The sequence below is a fragment of the Pagrus pagrus genome (genome assembly GCF_965226575.1).
Source record: "Pagrus pagrus genome assembly, chromosome: 3".
Lineage (NCBI taxonomy): Eukaryota > Metazoa > Chordata > Actinopteri > Spariformes > Sparidae > Pagrus > Pagrus pagrus.
This window is the reverse complement of record NC_140187.1, coordinates 16,579,536-16,599,322: the sequence shown is the minus strand read 5'-3', so window position 1 is coordinate 16,599,322 and position 19,787 is coordinate 16,579,536. Positions and strand designations below refer to the sequence as shown.

The following is a 19,787-nucleotide window of genomic DNA, read 5'->3' as shown; positions in this document are numbered from 1 at the left end:
ACCCCGGCAACAAAAAATGTAGTTACTGTAATAAGACGGTAAATTATTAATAAAATGACAGAAATAATGTATACTTTTATACATTATTTTCAAAAGAAGGTTATCTCATGATTTAAGGAATCAGTTAGCAGGTTCGAACGAAACAAGATGTTTTATCTGAATTCAAAGGTTACTGATAAAGAAGGAAATGAAACACACTTTGGAACGACAGGATGATCTACCAATGATTGAGAACAAACGTAAAAGAAACAGTCTGAACAATATCCTGATTCTACGTGCCTGAATCAGCTCAATGCAGCACTTTTCTGAAGAGTCTGGCAGCTTTCACGAACCTGATAAAAGACACAGTGACACCGTTGACAAAAGGTCAGAGAATCACTGAAAACATTAGGAATAATCCTTCAGAGTCCATTAATATCCACGCCGAGCCCAATGGGAATCTGGCCAGTCGTATCTTACTCTGGACCAAACTGTTGGACAGATGAATGAACAGACGGAGCAGCAGAGCTATTCTTAGGCCCCGCTGCACAAAACAAGTTTTATTCATAATAAAACCCGGAGTTAAAGAGGACCACTATAAGGACCAACTTAACAAATAAATGTTCAAGAGAATAAGTCAAGTCACCTTTATTTTTTTTAAAGGGTTTTACAGTCTGTACAACATACATTACTTTACTGACATTTATTTAAATATATGTCTTATATATACTGTACCTGAGTACAAATTCTAGGTACTTGTACTTTACTTCCATTTTATCCACCTTATACTACTACCCCAACTACATCTCAGAGGCAAATATTGTACTTCTTACTCCACCACATTTGTCTGGCAGCTTTAGTTACCTGTTACTTTTCAGATTACAGTTTTTCTTACCCTTCCTGTCCAGGGAAAACGACGTTTCTCTGAATTTGATGATTTTTCATTTTTCTGATATACTGAAGGATAGTGTTCCTTTATTTCTTCAGAAAGTTCTCCTACGTATTAAGATAAATAAACTCCTCTAAACCTTGTTGGATTAGCTGGAAAATACATTGTCACAAAGCTGAAAAAAGACGTATTTCTAAACTCATGAGAAGTTGACTTTTTAGAGATTAGATGTGGTTCAGACAGGACAGCGATGCTACAGACATATGACGAGAATATCATGCATTGCTGTATGCAGCAGTCTGGGATGTAGTCAAAATGAGGTTGACATTAAAGCAAGTAAGTAGAGTAAAGTAAAATGTCATTATGGCACTATGTAGTCACCCCAATGATGGTGATAAAGTCAGGTGAAGCCTTGACATCCACAAAACATTTCTGGAGCTTCACAGCAATACAGCGCTGCATCATTTACCTAAACAACTGAAGTAGATGTGGACTTGTTTTAAGAAGAAGAATCTTTATTTAATCACACATCATACAATGTACAACATAGTGAAACTGGTGCTCTGCATTTAACCCATCCCAAGGGAGCAGTGGGCGCGGGGACCAACTCCACATCTTAGCCAGTGCCTTTGGTCAAGGGTACTGGAGATCAACCTATGTGTGCATGTTTGATGGTGGGGGAAACCAGAGTACCCGGAGAAAACCCACACAGATTTGAACCCAAGACCTTCTTGGTGTAAAGCTCCATCATCTCCTCCAGCGTAATCCAAGTCTCCAGAAGGCCTGAGATCCCAAATTGATTTGAAAAGATGTTATTTACCCCCTGCGACGGGTGGTGGAGCTTGTGCACCCACTGCAAATAGGGCACGTTAACGCTTTTAGCTTAGTAACTAGTGAAGATTTCCAGCATTAAAAAGGGCGGAAATAACATCTGTTAAAATATATTTGGGATCTCAGTGTTTCCGGAGACTTGGATTACACCAAATGAGCTGTACGGAGCCATTTTATGTTTTTATTTCAGTTGCTATTCTAAGTTTTAAAACAAGTCCCCATCTACCTCAGTTGTTCAGGAGAACGCTGCAAAGCTTATTTGCTGTGAAACTCCAGAAATGTTTAGTGGACTACGCACCCTCACCTCACTTTCCATCCACATGAGGGAGAGCAGATAATGACCGCATTTACATTTTTGGGTGAACCTTTAAGCAATAATTTTAATCCATAAAACAGGGACCAGTGAGTACTTTTATTTGATATATTCTATGAGAACGTGGTATTTTACAAATTTGGATAAAAAAAATAATATGTATAAAGGGCTAATCATACAAAGGCACGAGAAATACAATTAAAAGAGAAGAAGCGTGATATTGAGGTCATAATGAGACGACACCCTCCTCCTCCTCCTCCTCCTCCTCTCTGTCTCTAATTGGTCAGCCTCTGACAGGATTACACGAGTTTCCTCAATTGAACACAGTGAAGTTAAACGCTCGGACATCCTGCTGGAAGCTCCGCTGCTGTTGACTGAATTAAAAGGAAACGCGACCACATTTAGTTTACTTTTCTGCGCCTGAAGCGGATCAGATGAGTGTAAATGACAGCGGGGTGCAGGTCTGTGATCCCGGGACTAAATGCTTCCTGACGGTCTCTGCTGCTGCTGCTCGCCCTGCAGCCTGCAACACTAATGACTAATGTGCTGTCTCAACACACGGCCGCGTTTCAGTGAAGCTGTCCGTCATTTACGATAGTTCAGACCGCAAGTCGTCATGATGACTCGGATCTTCTGGGATACAATTTTCCTCATAAGCGGTGAGTACATTATTTTGCTGGAAAATGAGCATTTTTTTTAAAATCTGTGTCCCAATTAATGCTATTATTTAATGTTAATTCACTTGATGACTTGCAGTGAGAATCAGTACAAAACTCCTATCTGAATTTTAACATTTTTTATCTGTGACACTCCCTGTTAATGTTAGATGTATTTAAAGCTGCATGGATCAATCAGTCAGAAAAGTTGTCTATCTTTGAAATTAATTGGCAACTTTTTTTTTAGAATGATTCATTGGTTTGAGCAAGTTTTTTAAAATCAAGAAATAGCATCAAAATTCCCTAATTTCAGCTTCTTAAATGTGATTTTTTTTCTGGTGATCTACTCCTCTATGACCGCAAACTGAATATCTTTAAGTTGTGAACAAAACAAGACATTTGAGGACATCATCTTGGACTCAAACAAATGGACATTTTTCACCATTTTCAACGACTAACCAAGAAAATAATGAAATGAATGAAAATAACTGTTAGTTGCAGCCCTTGTTGGACTGATCTTTCTGTGCTCTGTGGTGTTACACAATATATTCAAACTCAATTGGGTGTGTCATTGTGATGCATTTCTGTGCTCTACATTTTTGTGGTGAGAAAAAAGACTATCTCTCATGTTTCTATAATGTTTTCTTCAGCAAACCACCTTCTTGTGTTTACCAGCTGGTTTTTAGTCTCTAGCAGTGATTGCGTGTCTTCACATGGACCTGCTTTATTTATAGAGCTTTGGTCTCATCCTTTTAGTGGATGCATGACCCTGTTACTATTGTTGGGCACTAGTTACTCAATGAAGCATCGATATCACATTGAAGACCAGGTCACATGGTCACAGCTGTACAGGGACAGAGTACTGGGGTCATATATTGTTCATCATATAGTATGATATGAAACACCTAGTTTTCTTTGGGGGGGGAATCACAATAGAGTAACATATATTTCTTATATTCCTATAGGTGCTTTTAGTATGTCTGTGATACTCAATGGTGAGTTTACAGTGAACTTTTTGGTATTCTAGTTATTAGGGATTTGTTGTAATTAATTTTTTTCCACATCAAAACTTTATCATATGTCAGCAGTGTTTTAATATCCTCTCTGCAGGTTCCCTCTTTACATTCGGAGCAGGGCCGAGCAATTCGACAATCATTGAAGCCAGCATCTCCATCGACACAAACTCCACCGCTGCTCCAAACGCCTCGACAAACAGCTCTGCAACAACCAGCAGTAGAAGCACGACGACCACAACCATCACACTGACTACAACTAACATCCCTCCAGTTAAAAGTAATTTTCAGCACAGTCATGTGGTGTGAAAATGCAGAAGGTTGAAGCTCATTGCTAAGACGTCTCTAGAAAAGAGAAACTGTATTTCATTTGCTTCCAAAACAGGAGTTCTTTATCTGATATTATATTCCTTAAAGGAGACATATTATACTCATTTTCAGGTTCATAATTTTGTTTTGGGTTACTACTAGAACACATGCTTAAGTGCTCAAAAAACACATCAGTTTTCTCATACTGTCCAGCGATGCAGCACTGTGACCCCCCTCTGGTTGAAACGCTATGTTTTAGCTCCTGTCTCTTTAAGGTCCCCCCTCCTGAGTACCTAGTCTGCTCTGATTGGTCGGCTCACACGCCTGAGCCAGCAACACTGACAACAACAGATCAGCTGTGCTAAATCAATTCTTACATGTCAAACCACCTGCTAGATATTAATTATTCAAATGTGTGACATGATGTCATTGTGTGATGTCACAAAGTCACAGAATTAAAGGCGGGACTACTGACGAGGCATTTCAGGAGCAGTGTTTTCTGTGGGAGAGGGGTGGACTTTGACCTTTTTAAGCATAACATGCCTCCTTGAAGAAATTTGTTTTTATTTCTATATTTTTTTATCCCGTCAGGATCACATCATACGCTAACAGTGGTTTATTTTCCTCTCTGCAGGTTCCCTCTTTACATTAGGAGTCGGGCGAAGTGACTCAATAATTACTGAAGCCAACATCTCCATCGACACAAACTCCACCGCTGCTCCAAACGCATCGGCAAGCAGCTCTGCAGCAACAACCCCAACTATTGCAACTACTACAACTACTAACATCCCTCCAGTTAAAAGTAAGTACAGTCATCATATCTCCAGATTAGGCGTAGGATGATATGAAAATTTCATGTCACAATTACTCTGTTCAACATTTGTGACTCACGATATTATCCCAATAATCATCAAAATAATCTTAAAGCTTTAAACACACAATATGTAAGAACTGGCCTCCTGTCAAATTCATACTCGAAACAAAACATAGCATATCACAAGAGTAACCACTAACCGCTGCTAACTGTATCTGTTGTTAGCTAGTTAGCTCATTTAGCAATGCAGTTAGCGATCTGGACTGCGAGCTTGGAACACCAGGGGAGTGTTTCTGTTGTATACATGGCGACAGATATCTCTGCAACACAATACTTAGTTGTCTCACACATAACATCAAAACAGGGGTTTTTCACATTCTGTTGATAATTTTAGTTAATTTTTGAGTGTTTTAAACTTAGACATATTTTCTTATATATTCTAATATCGTATCTTTCCTATATATTCGTGCATATTGCGCCTTTTAAAATAAAAACTAAAATTGCACTAAAACGTACTGGAATCACTTTAACATATTAACAACTGAACTGCAACAAAACATTTTATCGTATCGCACATCTTTTTTTGTCAGTCAAAGAATCTTCAATAAGTAATCAGAAATCATGAGGTCTTCCTGCAGAAATAAAAGATAAATAAATGGTGGTCACCTCATCTTCCTGTTGTTTTTTAGTTTGGAATCTATAGTTACACGTGTCTGATTTAACCTGTTTTTGTTTGGTATACAATGTACAAGCCAGGCATTCAGACGGTGTGACAGGCTTAGTCTATTCAAAATAAATCAGAGCACCAATATAGGACTGTACGTCAGCGAGCAAGACAGCTTTTTCAAGTCATTCATGATTATCCTGATAATAAAAATTCACCACGATTATTGTGTTGAGTGTTTTTTTTTTATATATCACAATCCAATGCAATAAAGTCTCTTATCATCCCAAGTGAACGGTCAAGCTCTATTTTGAGCCATTTCAGGCAAAAATTCATGGTATTTAATTTTAAAACTGTCCTGTTGTCCTCACTGCAGCCCGTGAACTACTCTCACTGCAGCGTTGTTTCCACATAGAGCTGCAGTGCATCAGCACATGCAGACAGTGTGGCGCTCACTGATAATTGATCCTCTTAGCGTGAGTGAGGGCAGCAGTGGTGGTACATTAAAGATTACGAGCAGCACATATGAGCAGTGTATGCAGACATTTCATACAAAAAGAAGATGCACCTACAGTATTGAATTATTAGCTGAAAAGCACCTCATGTGGCCCGAAGGCTGTTTTCCGTCTCGATGTTTCTCTCGTCCGACTGCCAAAATCACATGGAAAGAGAGAGGGGTTGGTAGGCAGATGCCTCAGGGACAACAGAGGGCTTTCACAGAGTCTGAAAGAAGGAGACAATACATGTAGGCTGCAATCCAAAAGCCCATTTACCGTTGGAATGGAGTGTGTGACGAAGGCTGTAATGCAAGCTATCTGTCTGGATGTTCATCCTCCTTCCCACCCTGAATGCAACACTGTGCATCTGTTTCAGCCACTCCGGGAAACAGACTTTTGTTTGAGTCAGTTATGTAGGAATTTGTCTGACTGTACAGCTAAACGTGTGAGAAATGTCCCGTTCTGTCTGGGTTTTCATTTAATTAGATATTTTAGTGAAAACTGAGATAGTGGCTTTAAGGGTTTAATTTCTGCGAAAGAACGAGAGTTCCTGCAGGGGTGTGCTCTCTCCTGAGTCCTAATGTGGGCTGATGGACAGAGGTTTTTGTGTTGCAGTGTCTCACCGTGACTTTTCTAGACTCTAATTGTCCCTCCCAGGTACAGCGAGAGATGTAAGCCACCACAAATCCACACGCAACTGGTAACAAAAGGCTTCAGTCGGCCGTTGGTGGCGTGGGTGTCAGCTTTAGGATTTAGTACACGCTGTTGTTTCAGGTCTCTGCAGGCTTAGGCTATTTTTAGATTTATGATATTCACCTGCGTCCTGGTGCGTAACTAAATGAACTTGGGTCATTATTGAAACATTTAAGGTTGAATTCATTCCCTGCAGGACTTCTAAAGGTCATAGTTATCAGTAGATATCAGTGAATGCTTTATTATTTCCCACTGGTCATCCAACAGTGGGAAATACTAGTGTTTTATGGTCCTGGAAAAAAAGTATAAACAGTATCCTAAACTTTAAAAACCCACACACAATATCTCTTCTTCCAACCTCGCAGAGTTCGTGGCAGCGGCTGTTCGGTCTCATTTTGATGACTGTCCGGACTCCCACCGCCATTTTTGCTTCCACGGCACGTGTCGCTTCCTGATATTAGAAGAGACGCCTGCATGCGTGTAAGTTGTTGCTGTCTTAAAGCGTAACTCCATCAGTTTTACATTAAAGTACATCTTGGGGAGTACTACTGCACATTACAAAGTTGTATACAGCCTTTTGTGGATCCAGAAGAAGTCGCATGTAATCTGATAGATTGCCTTCAGTGATGCCACTCGGGCTAAGTTGCATTGTGGGTAATGTAGGAGCCAGGTTTTGAAAAGCAGTCCACAGGTCAGACATTGCACTCCTGTAATTCTATTGGACTCATTAAGGACAGTTTAAAAAAGGAATTATCAAAATTGATACAGCAGAAGCGGAGATGTCCCCTTTTTATTCCTTTTGCAAGACCTGTAGCCTACATTACCCACAATGCAATTTAGTCACTGAGTGGCATCACTGGAGGCAATTTCTCAGATTACATGCAGCTTCCTCTAAAGCCACAAAAGACTTTATACTACTTTTTTCACATGTGCAGTATTACTCCCCAAGACCTGTAAACACACTTTAATGTGTGAAATCCGTGGAGTTACCCTTTAAATGTAAAATGCCAACATTGTTGAGTTGACTGTTGTTCACGTTCAGACAAACAGCTGACAGTTTTAACCACTTTTACTGGTACAGGTGAAACTACTCTTAGAATTAAATCTGAGAGGGTGCTAATGTAAAATTATATAACATTTTTCATATTTGCATTTTAACTCTCTCACTCTGGTGTTTGAGCATTTGAAGCACTTCATGGCCTTCATTTTGAACTGTTAAGATTAGAAGTGCACGATAAATCCGTGAATTTATTTCAATTAAATTAATCACCACCTTTTCTGATAATTGATGAATCATTTCAGTTACTTTTCAAGCAAAATTGTAAAATATTTGCCTCTTCCAGCTTGTTAGATGTAAAGATTTTCTGCTTTTCTTTGTCATTTATGAGAGCAGATAATGAGTCAGGAATGTGACATCAACTTAAGTGGACTGATGTTAAAAAAAGAAAAAAATAACCAACCACTAAAAGTGTCAACACTTCCCTTGTCAGCTCATAAAACTGTGATCTGAGCTGATGTTTTCACTTGAAATCTTCTGCATGTGTACCTGATGTGATTTTCTGCCTTGTTGCAGGTGTCATCCGGGCTTTGTTGGGATGAGGTGTGAGCATGCAGACCTGCTCGCTGTAGTTGCGACTAATCACAGACAACAGACGGTTGCCACGGTGCTGGTGCTGTGTGTGATTGGGTGTGTTCTCATCATGGTGTTGTGCACACTGCTACAGTAAGTGATACGCATGGCATATCTTATATTTCATGATATTGTTTTCACTGAGATCATCGCTGAGGAACTGTATAGTGTTTTGGAAAGCAATCATGTAGTCACAGTTTTCCTTTCAAGGAATGAAATAATAAATGTCAGCAGGATTTTGAGGATTTTGACTCTTTTCTTACGCAGTTGCTGGTGGAGGCAGGACTGTCGCAGGCGGAGACATGCACTTCACTACGTCCCAGAGAAGCACGGAGCGTCCTGCTATCCTTCTGAGAGTGGTACACTATTTATTTCTTCTATCAGCTGCTGGGGATGTTAATAACTGATGAATACATTTGAGAGCAGTAAAGAATTTTATTACGTTGATGTGAAGAGTAAAAAAAAAACCCTACATCTGCAGGTCGAGCATGTGATACAGATAGATGGTGCCTCTGTGTCCTTGCTCATACTTGCTCAATGTCAGTGGTTGTGGGTGAAAATACGTGATAAAAGTTAACGGTTGCATTAGTATTTCCCACTGTTGTTCAATCCTATGAAGAAAGCAATTTCATCAATCCACCAAACACGTTCTGCTACAACTTTTTTGCTGCTCAATACAAAAACAAAACTTGCACAATTCTCCTTTCCCGTGATTCATCTTCAAGAGAAGTCTGTCAGATATTACATAACTTACTCTGATTCAAAGGTTCTTGGATACATGGGAGTAATCGTTCTTGATCATTTTATTAAACACAGCAGGGCCGTCTTTGGTTGTGATGAAACTCACTCCTGTATTTGTTCATAGCAAAATATATCACACAAAATCAAAATGTCACATTGTCAGTTTTTGACAATATTGCGCAGCCTTGGTTTTATCAGCTGGCCACTGTAGTTATTAGCAAATGTAACTCAAACAAGATTAAATAGTGCATCTGTTGGGGACTATGATCAGCTGCAGAATAATCTACAGTTGGTGCACTAGTGAGTATTTCCAACAGCAGGATGGTGTTTGTGGGATTGACTCAAAATAAACTATGGTGCCCAGTGATTGTAATGAACGGGGGTGTCACGATTTTCGATTATAAACTGAAAATTGATCAAAATGAGCTTTGCAGTATGCAATAGCAGAACATAGCATAGCCGTCAGTGCTGAAAAAAAGTAAATTTGAATTTGTTTGCTGCACAGACAATACAATACTTGTCAAAGACTTTGCGAGCGTACAGGAAACAAAATAACTTTAATTATTATTTCCCTTTCAGTGGTTTGAGAAGACATCTTGCTGGAACACGAGCTGTTTTCATCACGGCGTGTTTCGTTTTCCTCATCGTGTCCGACCCACACACTCGCAGGATCGCCTCTAAAGTCCTACGCACATGTTCTTATCCGAAGACGAAGAAGAAGCTTTATCTTCAGTGTGGCTGAGGTAGGCCCTCTTGATGTGGGAGGTTAAACGTTCCATGACATTTCTTCTTTTCCACTGACTGGGACTTTTGACCTGCAGCACCACAGGAACCTGTTTACTCTTTGATTCTGTGGAAACAACCACAGATTTACAATGAACTGTTTGGAGCTCTGAGGATGACACACGGAAGAGCTCTGTGTGTCCTGAGTACCATTTATGGCTAGCAGCGAGGACATGAGAAATGATCTGCAAGGCCGCTTATCATCCAGTGTGGATGTGTTTACTTTGGGCTGCGGGACAACAAGAATTCATTTACTGAAGTCGGAAGAATTCCTATTTTTGTCTTTTAACAACTTTGCGCACTTTTCATCAGAACTCAAGCACAGAGGACATTTTTAAGAAATGATGGTGGGTGAAACTGATGCTTTAAAGAAGTTTTAGTGTCTGTTTTTAAAGAAGGAACTCACTTCACCTGACAGGAGTAGGAATTGTTAAATAGACTGGCTGCTGATGGATTTAAAAACCCTGGACTTCAATCAATCTGTAATTATACACAACGCTTGAAATTGAAAACTGTTCCGATATGGTTTTGAGAAAAAAAAATCCCGCAGGTAATTTTTTCAAACAATTTGTCTCCAGTATTTCTACTGAAGCTGAAATATGTGTCAGTTTTACTTTTTATTCCTGAGCTGTACTTGAACACATCAGAGGTTTTTGATTTGCAAGCTATAACTGTGTCGACACACGCCACATTATTTCACGTTACTGGTGAACTTTTCTGCAAGCTTGCTTACTGTTCACTTACTGAACAATGTAGTCACTTGGAGATAAAAAAAAGTGTCCACATAATGAGAGATGCCAAATACACTTGTTTCTAAGTTTGCCTGAACGAGCACTGAAGGGAAGAGGCACGCGGTTTGTACACGTCCTTTTAAGCATGCATGCACTTAAATCACAGCTTTTTATTTCTAAACACACAAAACACTTTTTATTTCGACAGTGGTGTGTTATAGCCTTGCCTCTGCTTTGAATACTTAAATACTTTTAAAGAGAGAAAACCCTCTGAAGGTTAATTTAAAACAAAATATTTAAGATTTTCTTAAAAAAATTGAATAATAGTTGGTGAAGGAATACAAACTGACTCGATATAAAGTGTGTACGCGCTTTGTGTGCGCCGTAAAATGAATGTGATGGTATGTATATGCCAAGAGACCCTAAGGGGATGATTTGTTGTCTTTGTTTACAGTATGTGATGATATTTACATTCAGAATATGTGTTTGTTATGACAGCATTTTACGTGTAAATATCAAAACCACGCAGAAATATTCAGTGTATATACACGCTGTCGATACATTAACCCTTTGCTTTGTCGGATTTATGGTGTCACGGTTGGAAAGCCTCTATTATCTGCGTTTGTTTTCCAATGAAATGAATTAAAAATGCAAGTGTGTGTGTGTGTGTGGAAATTTCTTATTCATGTGCGTATTAATTGCAGCTCCGTCTTTGGAGTCTGTTACTCGATTCATCGCGTGACCTTCTTTTCACTTCTGAAGCTCTTTTCTCTCTCTCTCTCTCTCTCTTCTCTTTCCTGATGCTCTGCTCCTCCATTTTTCTCTTCCACTAAATATTTCAAGATGCAGAAATGCCAACATGAAACCCTGAACCCCGGGCACAATTGAACAAAGAGCTGAACTCTAAAGTGCTTTTATAGCTGAAGGAAATGTTTCAACCCTCTTCTATATTGCCATTAACTTTTTTTATTTATTGTGTCTCTGACTCGACTGAATGTATGCCCATTCATGTTAAAGCATTTGTGCGATGTGCAGGACTGTGCCACATACATCCTATTCTTTTTTAATTGTATGTCGTTGGGTTCTTCCCTTTTTAACGTCTCCTCTCCACTTCCCTTTCGCTCTCCGCATGAGGAGCTTCGTTTTGTTTCACAATCCCATTATGTCTGCAATTGGATTTCTGTGGAGCCCTTTAGAGCCGTCTGGCTGAGCTACTAAACCAGCTTTGAATTAAGCTGCTCTCGTGGGCGCCTCCGTAAAAGATTCACAATACCTTTTAACATACAAAGGAGCGCAAGGGGAAACAAATAAAATCAAGTGAGAAGAAGGTTAAGTAAAGGGAATTAAGACTAAAAATCTGTTTTCATTCACATTTGGTGACACAAAGGGGAAGTCTGTGTGTTCTCAGCATCAGAAAATTCTCCTAAACTCTTTAAATCTGATTTGGACAAGCGTCAATCCCTATTCCCCATAAGAGGCTGAAGCTCTGCTTTGAATTGCAATGCCATTCTGGTCTTTTTTTTCTCTCCCTCTGCTTCCTCTTCTGGCCCTTTTGATCCTCAGCCCAACATTCCCAGTATCTGCCTCTGACCAGATGGTTTGAAATAAGAGTATTTACAAAGGTATTAGGGTTAAGCAACCCTGCCTTGTTCTCCCCACTGCCAAGCACTGAAACAAATCATTAGGAGAAAGCTCAGAGTTTCAGTTTAAAGGGTCACTTCACCCAAAATGCAAACAAAAAGTGCCACCAGTTTCACACTAGTGGCTGATCCTGAGTGCAGCTCAAACTGTCAGACGACCTTACAGACACTTTAATACAGCAGGACTGTGATGTTACCGTGTTTACACTCATGATTATAAATTGATTACTGAAGTTAACGTGTTTAAATAATTTGACCTACATTCTGCCTCCACCTTTTCCTCAAATGGTCACATTTTGTTGAATATTTTAAAATACTCGCATGCCAATTATCCAAGAGTTAATGGAGGCTGTGACCCTGATGGAATGTAACATTTACTTAGGTACAGTGTTGAAGTATTTGTATTTTACTTGCGAAGTTCCACTTTCTGCTACTTAATACTTCCACTACACTACATTTTGGAGGCAAATATTGTACTTCAGTAGTTTAGTTACTAGTTACTTTGCAGAACGCATGCTGCATCAGAGCCAAAGTAGCACAAGTAGTACATTTTTAGATTAATTATTAGCAGTCACATTCTGATAATCAGAAAAATGCTGAATATTGGATCTGATAATCAGACAGGACGATGATCGGTCATTATTACATTTATTCCCCAAAAATTACTTTTGACAGTTAAGCATACATAATATCAGATACTTTAAGATGTTATTGAAGTACTATTCGTATGGGTGACTTTCACTCATACTTAAGTAATATTTTAACACGATACCTTTACTTTTCCTCAAGTATGTCTTTTGGGTACTTTGATTTTCTTCATCCAATTCCCAAAATGTTTCAATCCTGCTTCAACAATGAAAAACACTTTATGAAAACTGCTACATCTTCTCCTTACTTTTATCATTATTATTATTATTATTATTATCACACTGTTGAGGCAACAGTTTAGCAGTGTGATCACGTTGGTACAGTCCAAAGTTACGGCCTTTTGAAGACCTCTTTGTGTCTCCCCGACAGTGTTAACTTGCTGAATTAAGGTGGAAAATATTCAAGAATTTTGTCCCCTATCACTATGGAAGGCATCATTTTAGGGTCAGTATTGACACGATGAACAATTGCAGCAGCCAAAACTCTTTCAACGCACATATGGACTTTTTATTATTTCAAGACTGACTTTAAGCTATCTTCATGTTGTTGGTTCAATATTGTATGTGTTCCTTAAAAGCCAGAGTAGGAGCCTAATAGTATTAGGCAACAAAATCTTAGTGAATACAAAAATAGTTAAAAAGGATTAAGGAAGACACTGAGTAAATTAGACAAAAAACAAACAATGCTTATGTACAGTCAATTTAAATGGCAAGATTTTGAGGATTTTCTCTCCTGGTGGAGTCCCGCAGTCACTGCATGCTTCAGTGAGTACGAAAATCTGAACATCTTTGGGAGATTTTAGAGCCACTAAACACTAAACGAGGGAGTTTGTTTTGGAAGAAAGAGGTTCGTTCTCCCAGCAGAGTTCACAGATGGTGGCCCAAAAACTTACGAGGACACTATGTGCTTGTTTTTTCTTTACTTTAACACCCATCTGTATGTTCCTCACTTTTGTGTTGCAGTGTTGCAATGATCCTGTTTTAAAAATCTGTGCTGTAACAATGTATTAGTTGGAGCTCTGACGACTGTTTAAGTGTTTTTCAGTACCAACTTTCTGCCTCAAAACCCTTTAATTCTGTCATCTGAAAAAAACATTTCTGAGACAGACTCAATACAATTAATAGATATTTATTGCTCCCTATTTATTTACAGTAAATACATGATAATAACACACTGCACATACAGTTTTTATATTACAACAAAATTGTTTGCGATAAATATCATAATTTTATTAGTTAACCATGTGAGGAGCTCTATACTGGTTAAATCCAGTCAGGTCAACATGGCTCGATCACAGAAATAAGTTCAAATAACTGAACCACAGTTAGGCTGAGTAGCTTTGCACTTGAGCCCATAACTGTTTGGCATTACACCATGTACTTCTTAAGCTGTGATGGCAGCTCCTCCAGGGAGCTGAGCAGATGCTTCCGAGGAACGTCGGGTCGGGTTTTCTTGTTATGTCTGTCCAACAGGAACCCGTGGATGCCCACAGACCGAGAGGCGAGGTAATCGTTCACATAGTGGTCCCCGATATGAGCTACACTGGCAGCAGGTACACCGCATTTCAGCAGTGCCTGATTAAAGATGGCTGGACTCGGCTTTGCTACACCTGCCTCCTCTGATGTTATCAAAAAGCTGAAGTGAGACAGAAGGCCACAAACACGTAAAATCTCTTCAAGGCGGATATCGAAGTTTGACACCACCCCCAGCTTCAGTCCTAGAGAAGAACAATGCTCCAGGGCCTTCTGTGAGTCTGGAAATACCTAAAACAAAGAGACATAACATATATTTAAGTTTATGTTTTTGTGCTACTTTGTCAACTACTGATTACATTAACACATTTATAAAATGCAACCATTACTTAGTAAATATGCTTTAAAAACAACCATTTTAAAACATTTTTTGCTAACTTGTTTTCAAACAATTTTCAATATGTTGTTTTTCTGATGCATTTGCACAGATACCACCAGAAAGGTAGGTTTTATTTATTATGTGTGTATGCCATAAATATCACCTGTCATTTACCTCCCAGTTCTCTGCATTGCAGAAGTTATGATAAAGGTTGTGAGCCACTGTATTAAGCAGGGCTGGGTCCTGTACCCTGCACCTAGAGAAAGTGTCCCGCACCACCCCCATCCACCAAGACTGTCCATCCAGGCCCTGAGTGATGCCGTAGTTTGGGTATGCTCTGGACTGATGTCGATATGCCTGGAGGAAAGCAGCTTCGACCTCCACAGGACTGAGCTTCAAGCCCACTCGCTCAGCCTCCTTGCAGTACTGTTCTCCCACTGATGCACGCACCTTCAGCAGGGTGTCCTTCACATCCCATAGCACCCATCGCAGAGGAGCTTGCATCACACCTACAGAGGCAACACCACAGACGTAAGACAGATTAATGTCTAAACAAGACGAGTAAATGTTTCCTCACCAGGATGTTTATATTGGAGTGATTCAGATGGTCTAAAAATCATTGACTAGTCACTATAAACTCTATCATACTTTGTACCATTAAAATGAATGATATACTTTAAATCTTTAAGTGTGAAGGCTTCTATCACAGTAGACATTTTGACTGGCAGGTGTTATTGTTAATAACATTAAGAGGCCTGCTCACCCACACAGGTGTTTTTACTGACTCTGTCTAATGAGAACATTACTGGGTTGAAGAGGAATGCGGCTTAGCTGGCAGTTAACTTACATGGCCTTAAAAAACAACACAATTTCATACTGTTTTACTTTGTTTATATGTGGCGGACCCTGCCACCTTTCTAGCTTCAAACATTTCCCTCTGAGAACAGCTTGTTTATTCAGTTATGGAAAGTTTGTATTATTATCACATTAATATTGTAAATATAATTCTGAGTTTGAATTTCTTCTCCAACACTACATAGTGCCGTTTGAAAGCTGATATCTAACCCTGTAGATTAAGGGGAGACACCTGTGTGGATGGACCATGGATTTGTAGTGCTTGTACACCAGTAAGCCATTATCAACACCAGGAGCCTTAAACTGAAGCGGTTAATTGAAATTCAGCTATCTGTCCTTTAATTACTTACACGTGTGCTTTTCCTACTGTTACATGTATTTGACCCCTTCAGACAAAATAGTGCTTTTGGACGTGGACATGCCTTGTTGTGTTAAAGACACTGTGTTGTGTACACATTGTTAGAGATCAGAGTGACTGAAGCGACAGTGAACCTGTCAACCCTGTCCTATGCTAACGTTAGATTATCAATGGAGGTTAACATTAAACCCTTGCTGACGCTCATTAATTTACTTCACACAAATTGGAGGTGCATGGTGACTAACTACGTCAAATTATGTTTAACGTTAACAGTAAAACCAAAAACCAAGAAGCTACCTGGCTGACTGTACGTAAACCTATTCTTGTTATCATCACTAGCTAAGCTAACATTGTGCTCGTTGGCTTCGCATTATTAGCTACTTGTCAAACTTTACTGCACATGTTAGAGAGTTTCTCCGGCAGAGACAACCGGCTACAAAACTAAAAGACAGTTTAAACGTTACCGAAGTCAAGTCTTCAGACTGTCAACGCTTGTAAACAAGGTTAGCTCGTTAGCTAGCTACACTTCCTGTCCTCTTCTTCTTCGCTGTGTGGTTTTACGGCAGCTGTCGGCATCTTGTGGAGTTTCAGCTCCGTCGATCGACCCTCCCCAAAATTAATCACCTATCTTCCTCTTCAACAATTTGTAAGCGCACATAACCCCGCTACATTTTTATTCTGGCGTCTCTTAAAACTTCATTATTTCCAGTCTTCTCACATATGGCTTGTTGTGTCCTGTTATACATCCACGACAGCAGGCGGCAGTATGCTCACAACATGGCTGCTAAAACTGCAATCACCAGAGATGTACGCATGCGCAAATGATCACATGGCGTAATGTCAAGTGGAGTAGGGCTAAAGCAGCCCATGTTTTGAAAAACAGGCAGTTAACTGGAGACATCTCAACAGATGTAACCCTATATACATTTTCAAGAAGTCGGAGTGTTATTAACATAATGGCGACTCCAGCTATTCGGATGTTTCGGAGGTTAGAGGGCCTGTTTTGTGTATACAAACCCTCTGGTGTCCACTGGAAACTCGTGCGGGACAGCATCGAGACAAATCTGCTGAAAGGTGAGGCTAACATAATCTTTAAAAGTCATCATATGGTCAATCAAACACTCTCCGAGTTACATGTCTATGTCTGCTCTGACAGCGAGGCGTGACACAGCTAATGCTCAACATTTACCAACATGTCAGTCAGTCTTGTCTTTAACCTTGGACTCCAGAGAAGTCACTATATCCTGTTGACTCCTGTTTGTGTCTTATTAAAGGTTTGAATGCTACACCGTCTCAGCCACTTCCTCAGGAGGTCCGCTTCCTGCCACAGCCAGGCAGTGAGACTGAAGCACCCAAGGGACTCACACTGACTGCAGCCTCTGTGCCAGTACTGTCCAAGCATCCCCTGGGTATGTGTCCAGCCCACTGTCTCCTGTCACACCTGTATATTATTATGTGTTACTGCAGTGCTATGTTTATATGTACAACTAATTCAATTCTTACTTTACTTAGTGTTTTGTCATTATAGACAGGACAATGCAGGTATATGCTGTATTGATAAATTATTTAATACATCTATTTGGGATCTTTCTATCAGGTGTATCTGCTCTGATGACACAATAGTGACTTCATTCCCACGTTAGTGCATGTTACATTAGCTGGAACGTCTGATTGATATAGAAATGCATATGACATATCAGCACACATTGAGGACTGAGTGAATTAAATGTAATGATCTTCTGTTTTAGTGACTGGACCTGAATTCCAGCAAGTTAAAGTTGGAGTAGGACATCGCCTGGATGCACCCTCCTCTGGTGTTCTAGGTATGGATATTTTTAAAGTGTATCACACAAGGAAACCTGTTTGTTTCAAAAGTCTGAGCTGCCTTTTTCCATTTTCTTTCCCTCTTAGAACTACAATTAACAGCGTACACACAATTTTACCGGCACAGAATCGAATGTATCAGGCAATAATGTCTGATTCTGGTCCCTGGCAGATGGATCGGTGCATCTCTTGTTGTATCTAATGTACGATGCCTCTTTTTCACACCTTTCTCACTTTAGTTCTTGCTGTCGGGAATGGAAACAGGGCCCTGAATGATCTCTACAGAACACGAATCACCAGGGTAATTTATCATTTCTGCTGGTTTTACATCAGATGTGTAAAGATGCAGTATTTAAGACTAAATACTGTTTGATATATTTCAGGATTACACACTGGAGGGAGAATTTGGGACTGCAACAGATGATTTCTCTCATGCAGGCAGAGTTGTGGAAAGGTCCACTTATGGTATGATGCTTTAGTTTTTTCCTAAATATGTTCAGTTTTAGCTGTTTATTCACTTGATAACAGTTTGAGAAGTATTATTAAATCTAAGGCAACTTAGGCGACTACGATCACTGCGTAAGTTATTGTGCCCTTGACTGTATCTGACCCTAAAAATATGGTTGTGTTTGACAGGTCACATCACACAGGACAAGCTGGACAAGGTCTTGGCGATGCTGCAGGGAGCCAATCAGAAGGCCTTGTTAATGTATGCTAACTACATTAATATTCATTACATTTCGATAAACACAATATTGACATTTTTACTGTTCTTCCATATTTTTAAGTTCTTCCTTAGTTGACAGTTTCCTCTATACTTTTGAAGAAAACCTCCTTGTACATATAATAGATCAGTCCACAAAGTGCTTTCCGCAGGGCCACATTAAAGTGCTGAATGATTATACTTAGTGCAGGTAGATGACTGTTATTTTGTCTTTTTTAAAATACAGGTATTCCAACGTAGACATGCGCTCACAGGAAGCGTATGAGTTGGCTGCACAAGGTTTACTGGGTCCAGAAGGGAAATCACAGCCTATCTTGACAGGCTTGCGTTGCATTCGCTTCCAGCCTCCCAACTTCACTTTAGGTAAATAATCTTTAATCGAACACAGAGGAAACCTCGTTTTAAAATATGTAGATCTACATCTTGTTTGATATTTTTTTCTGTGTACTTACAGAGGTGCAGTGTCTGAATGAAAATCAGACGTATTTGCGCAAAGTTGTGCATGAGATCGGACTCGAGCTGCGCAGCACGGCAGTGTGTAAAGGAGTCAGACGGACCCGAGACGGCCCCTTCACCCTGCAGGATGCCCTGACACACCACCAATGGACTACCTCTGATGTTAGGCAGGCCATCAGACAATACCACTCCTCCAAAAAGAACAAAAGATTTCCCCACACATCGATCAAGGACTCAGAATTACGACCACCAGAGAATACGACAACCAGACAACAAAATGAAACAAGCGATGAAGCAGCGGCAGCAGAAGGTAGAATTAACTAAGCTGTTGCTGAGTCACTCTGGTAGTCGATCCCAAACATTTCACAAAGAACAGAACTGCTCTACGCGACCAGAAATGCTGGTTTCCTAAGGTGAAAATGTAAAAGTGAACATGGTACATGACATTATGCTTTTTGTTTAATCTGCAACCTTCTCTCCATCTGTAAGAACAGCTGATCTATCTCATATATTAGGGATAGACCGATCATTGGCCTGCTTGATTATCAGGGCTGAAATTTAGATTTTTCAGATTATTGGTGTCTGTGCTTCACTGGCTATTGTGAAATTTGACACCAAGATTTTTATGTTTACTGCAAATTTATATTGTTGCCAAATATCGGTTATCAGCATCCTTGATTACTAATAATCTGTATCAGTACCGGCCCTGAAAAAACCTTATTGGTCAGCCCCTTATATGAGTGTTCCAGTGTTTTACCTTTTGTTAAATGTCGTGTAGGTAACATTAACTTATTCCTCAAATGTTAATATGAAAGTGGTTTATTTTTTATCATGAAATAAATTCAAAAGATTTTTAAGATTTCTGCTTATTGGTTTTGCTGCCATTTG

At 39.6% G+C, this 19,787-nt stretch overlaps 3 protein-coding genes across 7 annotated transcripts; 2 read left to right on the top strand and 1 right to left on the bottom strand.

Moving 5' to 3' along the window:
* The first annotated feature begins 2,313 nt into the window (after positions 1–2,313).
* tgfa (transforming growth factor, alpha) lies at positions 2,314–11,202 on the top strand. Of its 3 annotated transcripts, XR_014622364.1 has the most exons (9): positions 2,314–2,671; positions 3,634–3,663; positions 3,779–3,961; positions 4,625–4,792; positions 7,024–7,138; positions 8,232–8,381; positions 8,556–8,647; positions 9,609–9,772; positions 9,851–11,202. XR_014622364.1 is itself a non-coding variant. In XM_084349808.1 (8 exons), the coding sequence occupies exons 1-8, from the start codon at positions 2,629–2,631 to the stop codon at positions 9,614–9,616; spliced, it is 789 nt and encodes a 262-aa protein (XP_084205934.1). In that variant the 5' UTR covers positions 2,314–2,628; the 3' UTR covers positions 9,617–11,202. The 3 variants fall into 3 exon arrangements, 2 of the variants coding, with proteins under 2 accessions (XP_084205934.1, XP_084205935.1); XM_084349808.1 differs by having other exon boundaries at positions 9,609–11,202; XM_084349809.1 differs by lacking the exon at positions 3,634–3,663 and having other exon boundaries at positions 2,316–2,671; positions 9,609–11,202.
* A 2,741-nt stretch (positions 11,203–13,943) lies between these two features.
* hdhd3 (haloacid dehalogenase-like hydrolase domain containing 3) lies at positions 13,944–16,620 on the bottom strand. Of its 3 annotated transcripts, none has more exons than XM_084349811.1 (3): positions 16,360–16,620; positions 14,857–15,191; positions 13,944–14,594 (listed from the first exon to the last, which is right to left on the bottom strand). In XM_084349811.1, the coding sequence occupies exons 2-3, from the start codon at positions 15,184–15,186 to the stop codon at positions 14,199–14,201; spliced, it is 726 nt and encodes a 241-aa protein (XP_084205937.1). In that variant the 5' UTR covers positions 15,187–15,191; positions 16,360–16,620; the 3' UTR covers positions 13,944–14,198. The 3 variants fall into 3 exon arrangements, with proteins under 3 accessions (XP_084205937.1, XP_084205939.1, XP_084205938.1); XM_084349813.1 differs by lacking the exon at positions 16,360–16,620 and adding an exon at positions 15,358–15,385; XM_084349812.1 differs by lacking the exon at positions 16,360–16,620 and adding an exon at positions 15,338–15,377.
* Positions 16,621–16,704: 84 nt separating this feature from the next.
* Positions 16,705–19,758, top strand: trub2 (TruB pseudouridine (psi) synthase family member 2). Its single transcript, XM_084349805.1, has 8 exons — positions 16,705–16,969; positions 17,170–17,304; positions 17,644–17,718; positions 17,959–18,020; positions 18,103–18,184; positions 18,356–18,428; positions 18,670–18,806; positions 18,898–19,758. The coding sequence occupies exons 1-8, from the start codon at positions 16,717–16,719 to the stop codon at positions 19,221–19,223; spliced, it is 1,143 nt and encodes a 380-aa protein (XP_084205931.1). The 5' UTR covers positions 16,705–16,716; the 3' UTR covers positions 19,224–19,758.
* Positions 19,759–19,787: the final 29 nt, after the last annotated feature.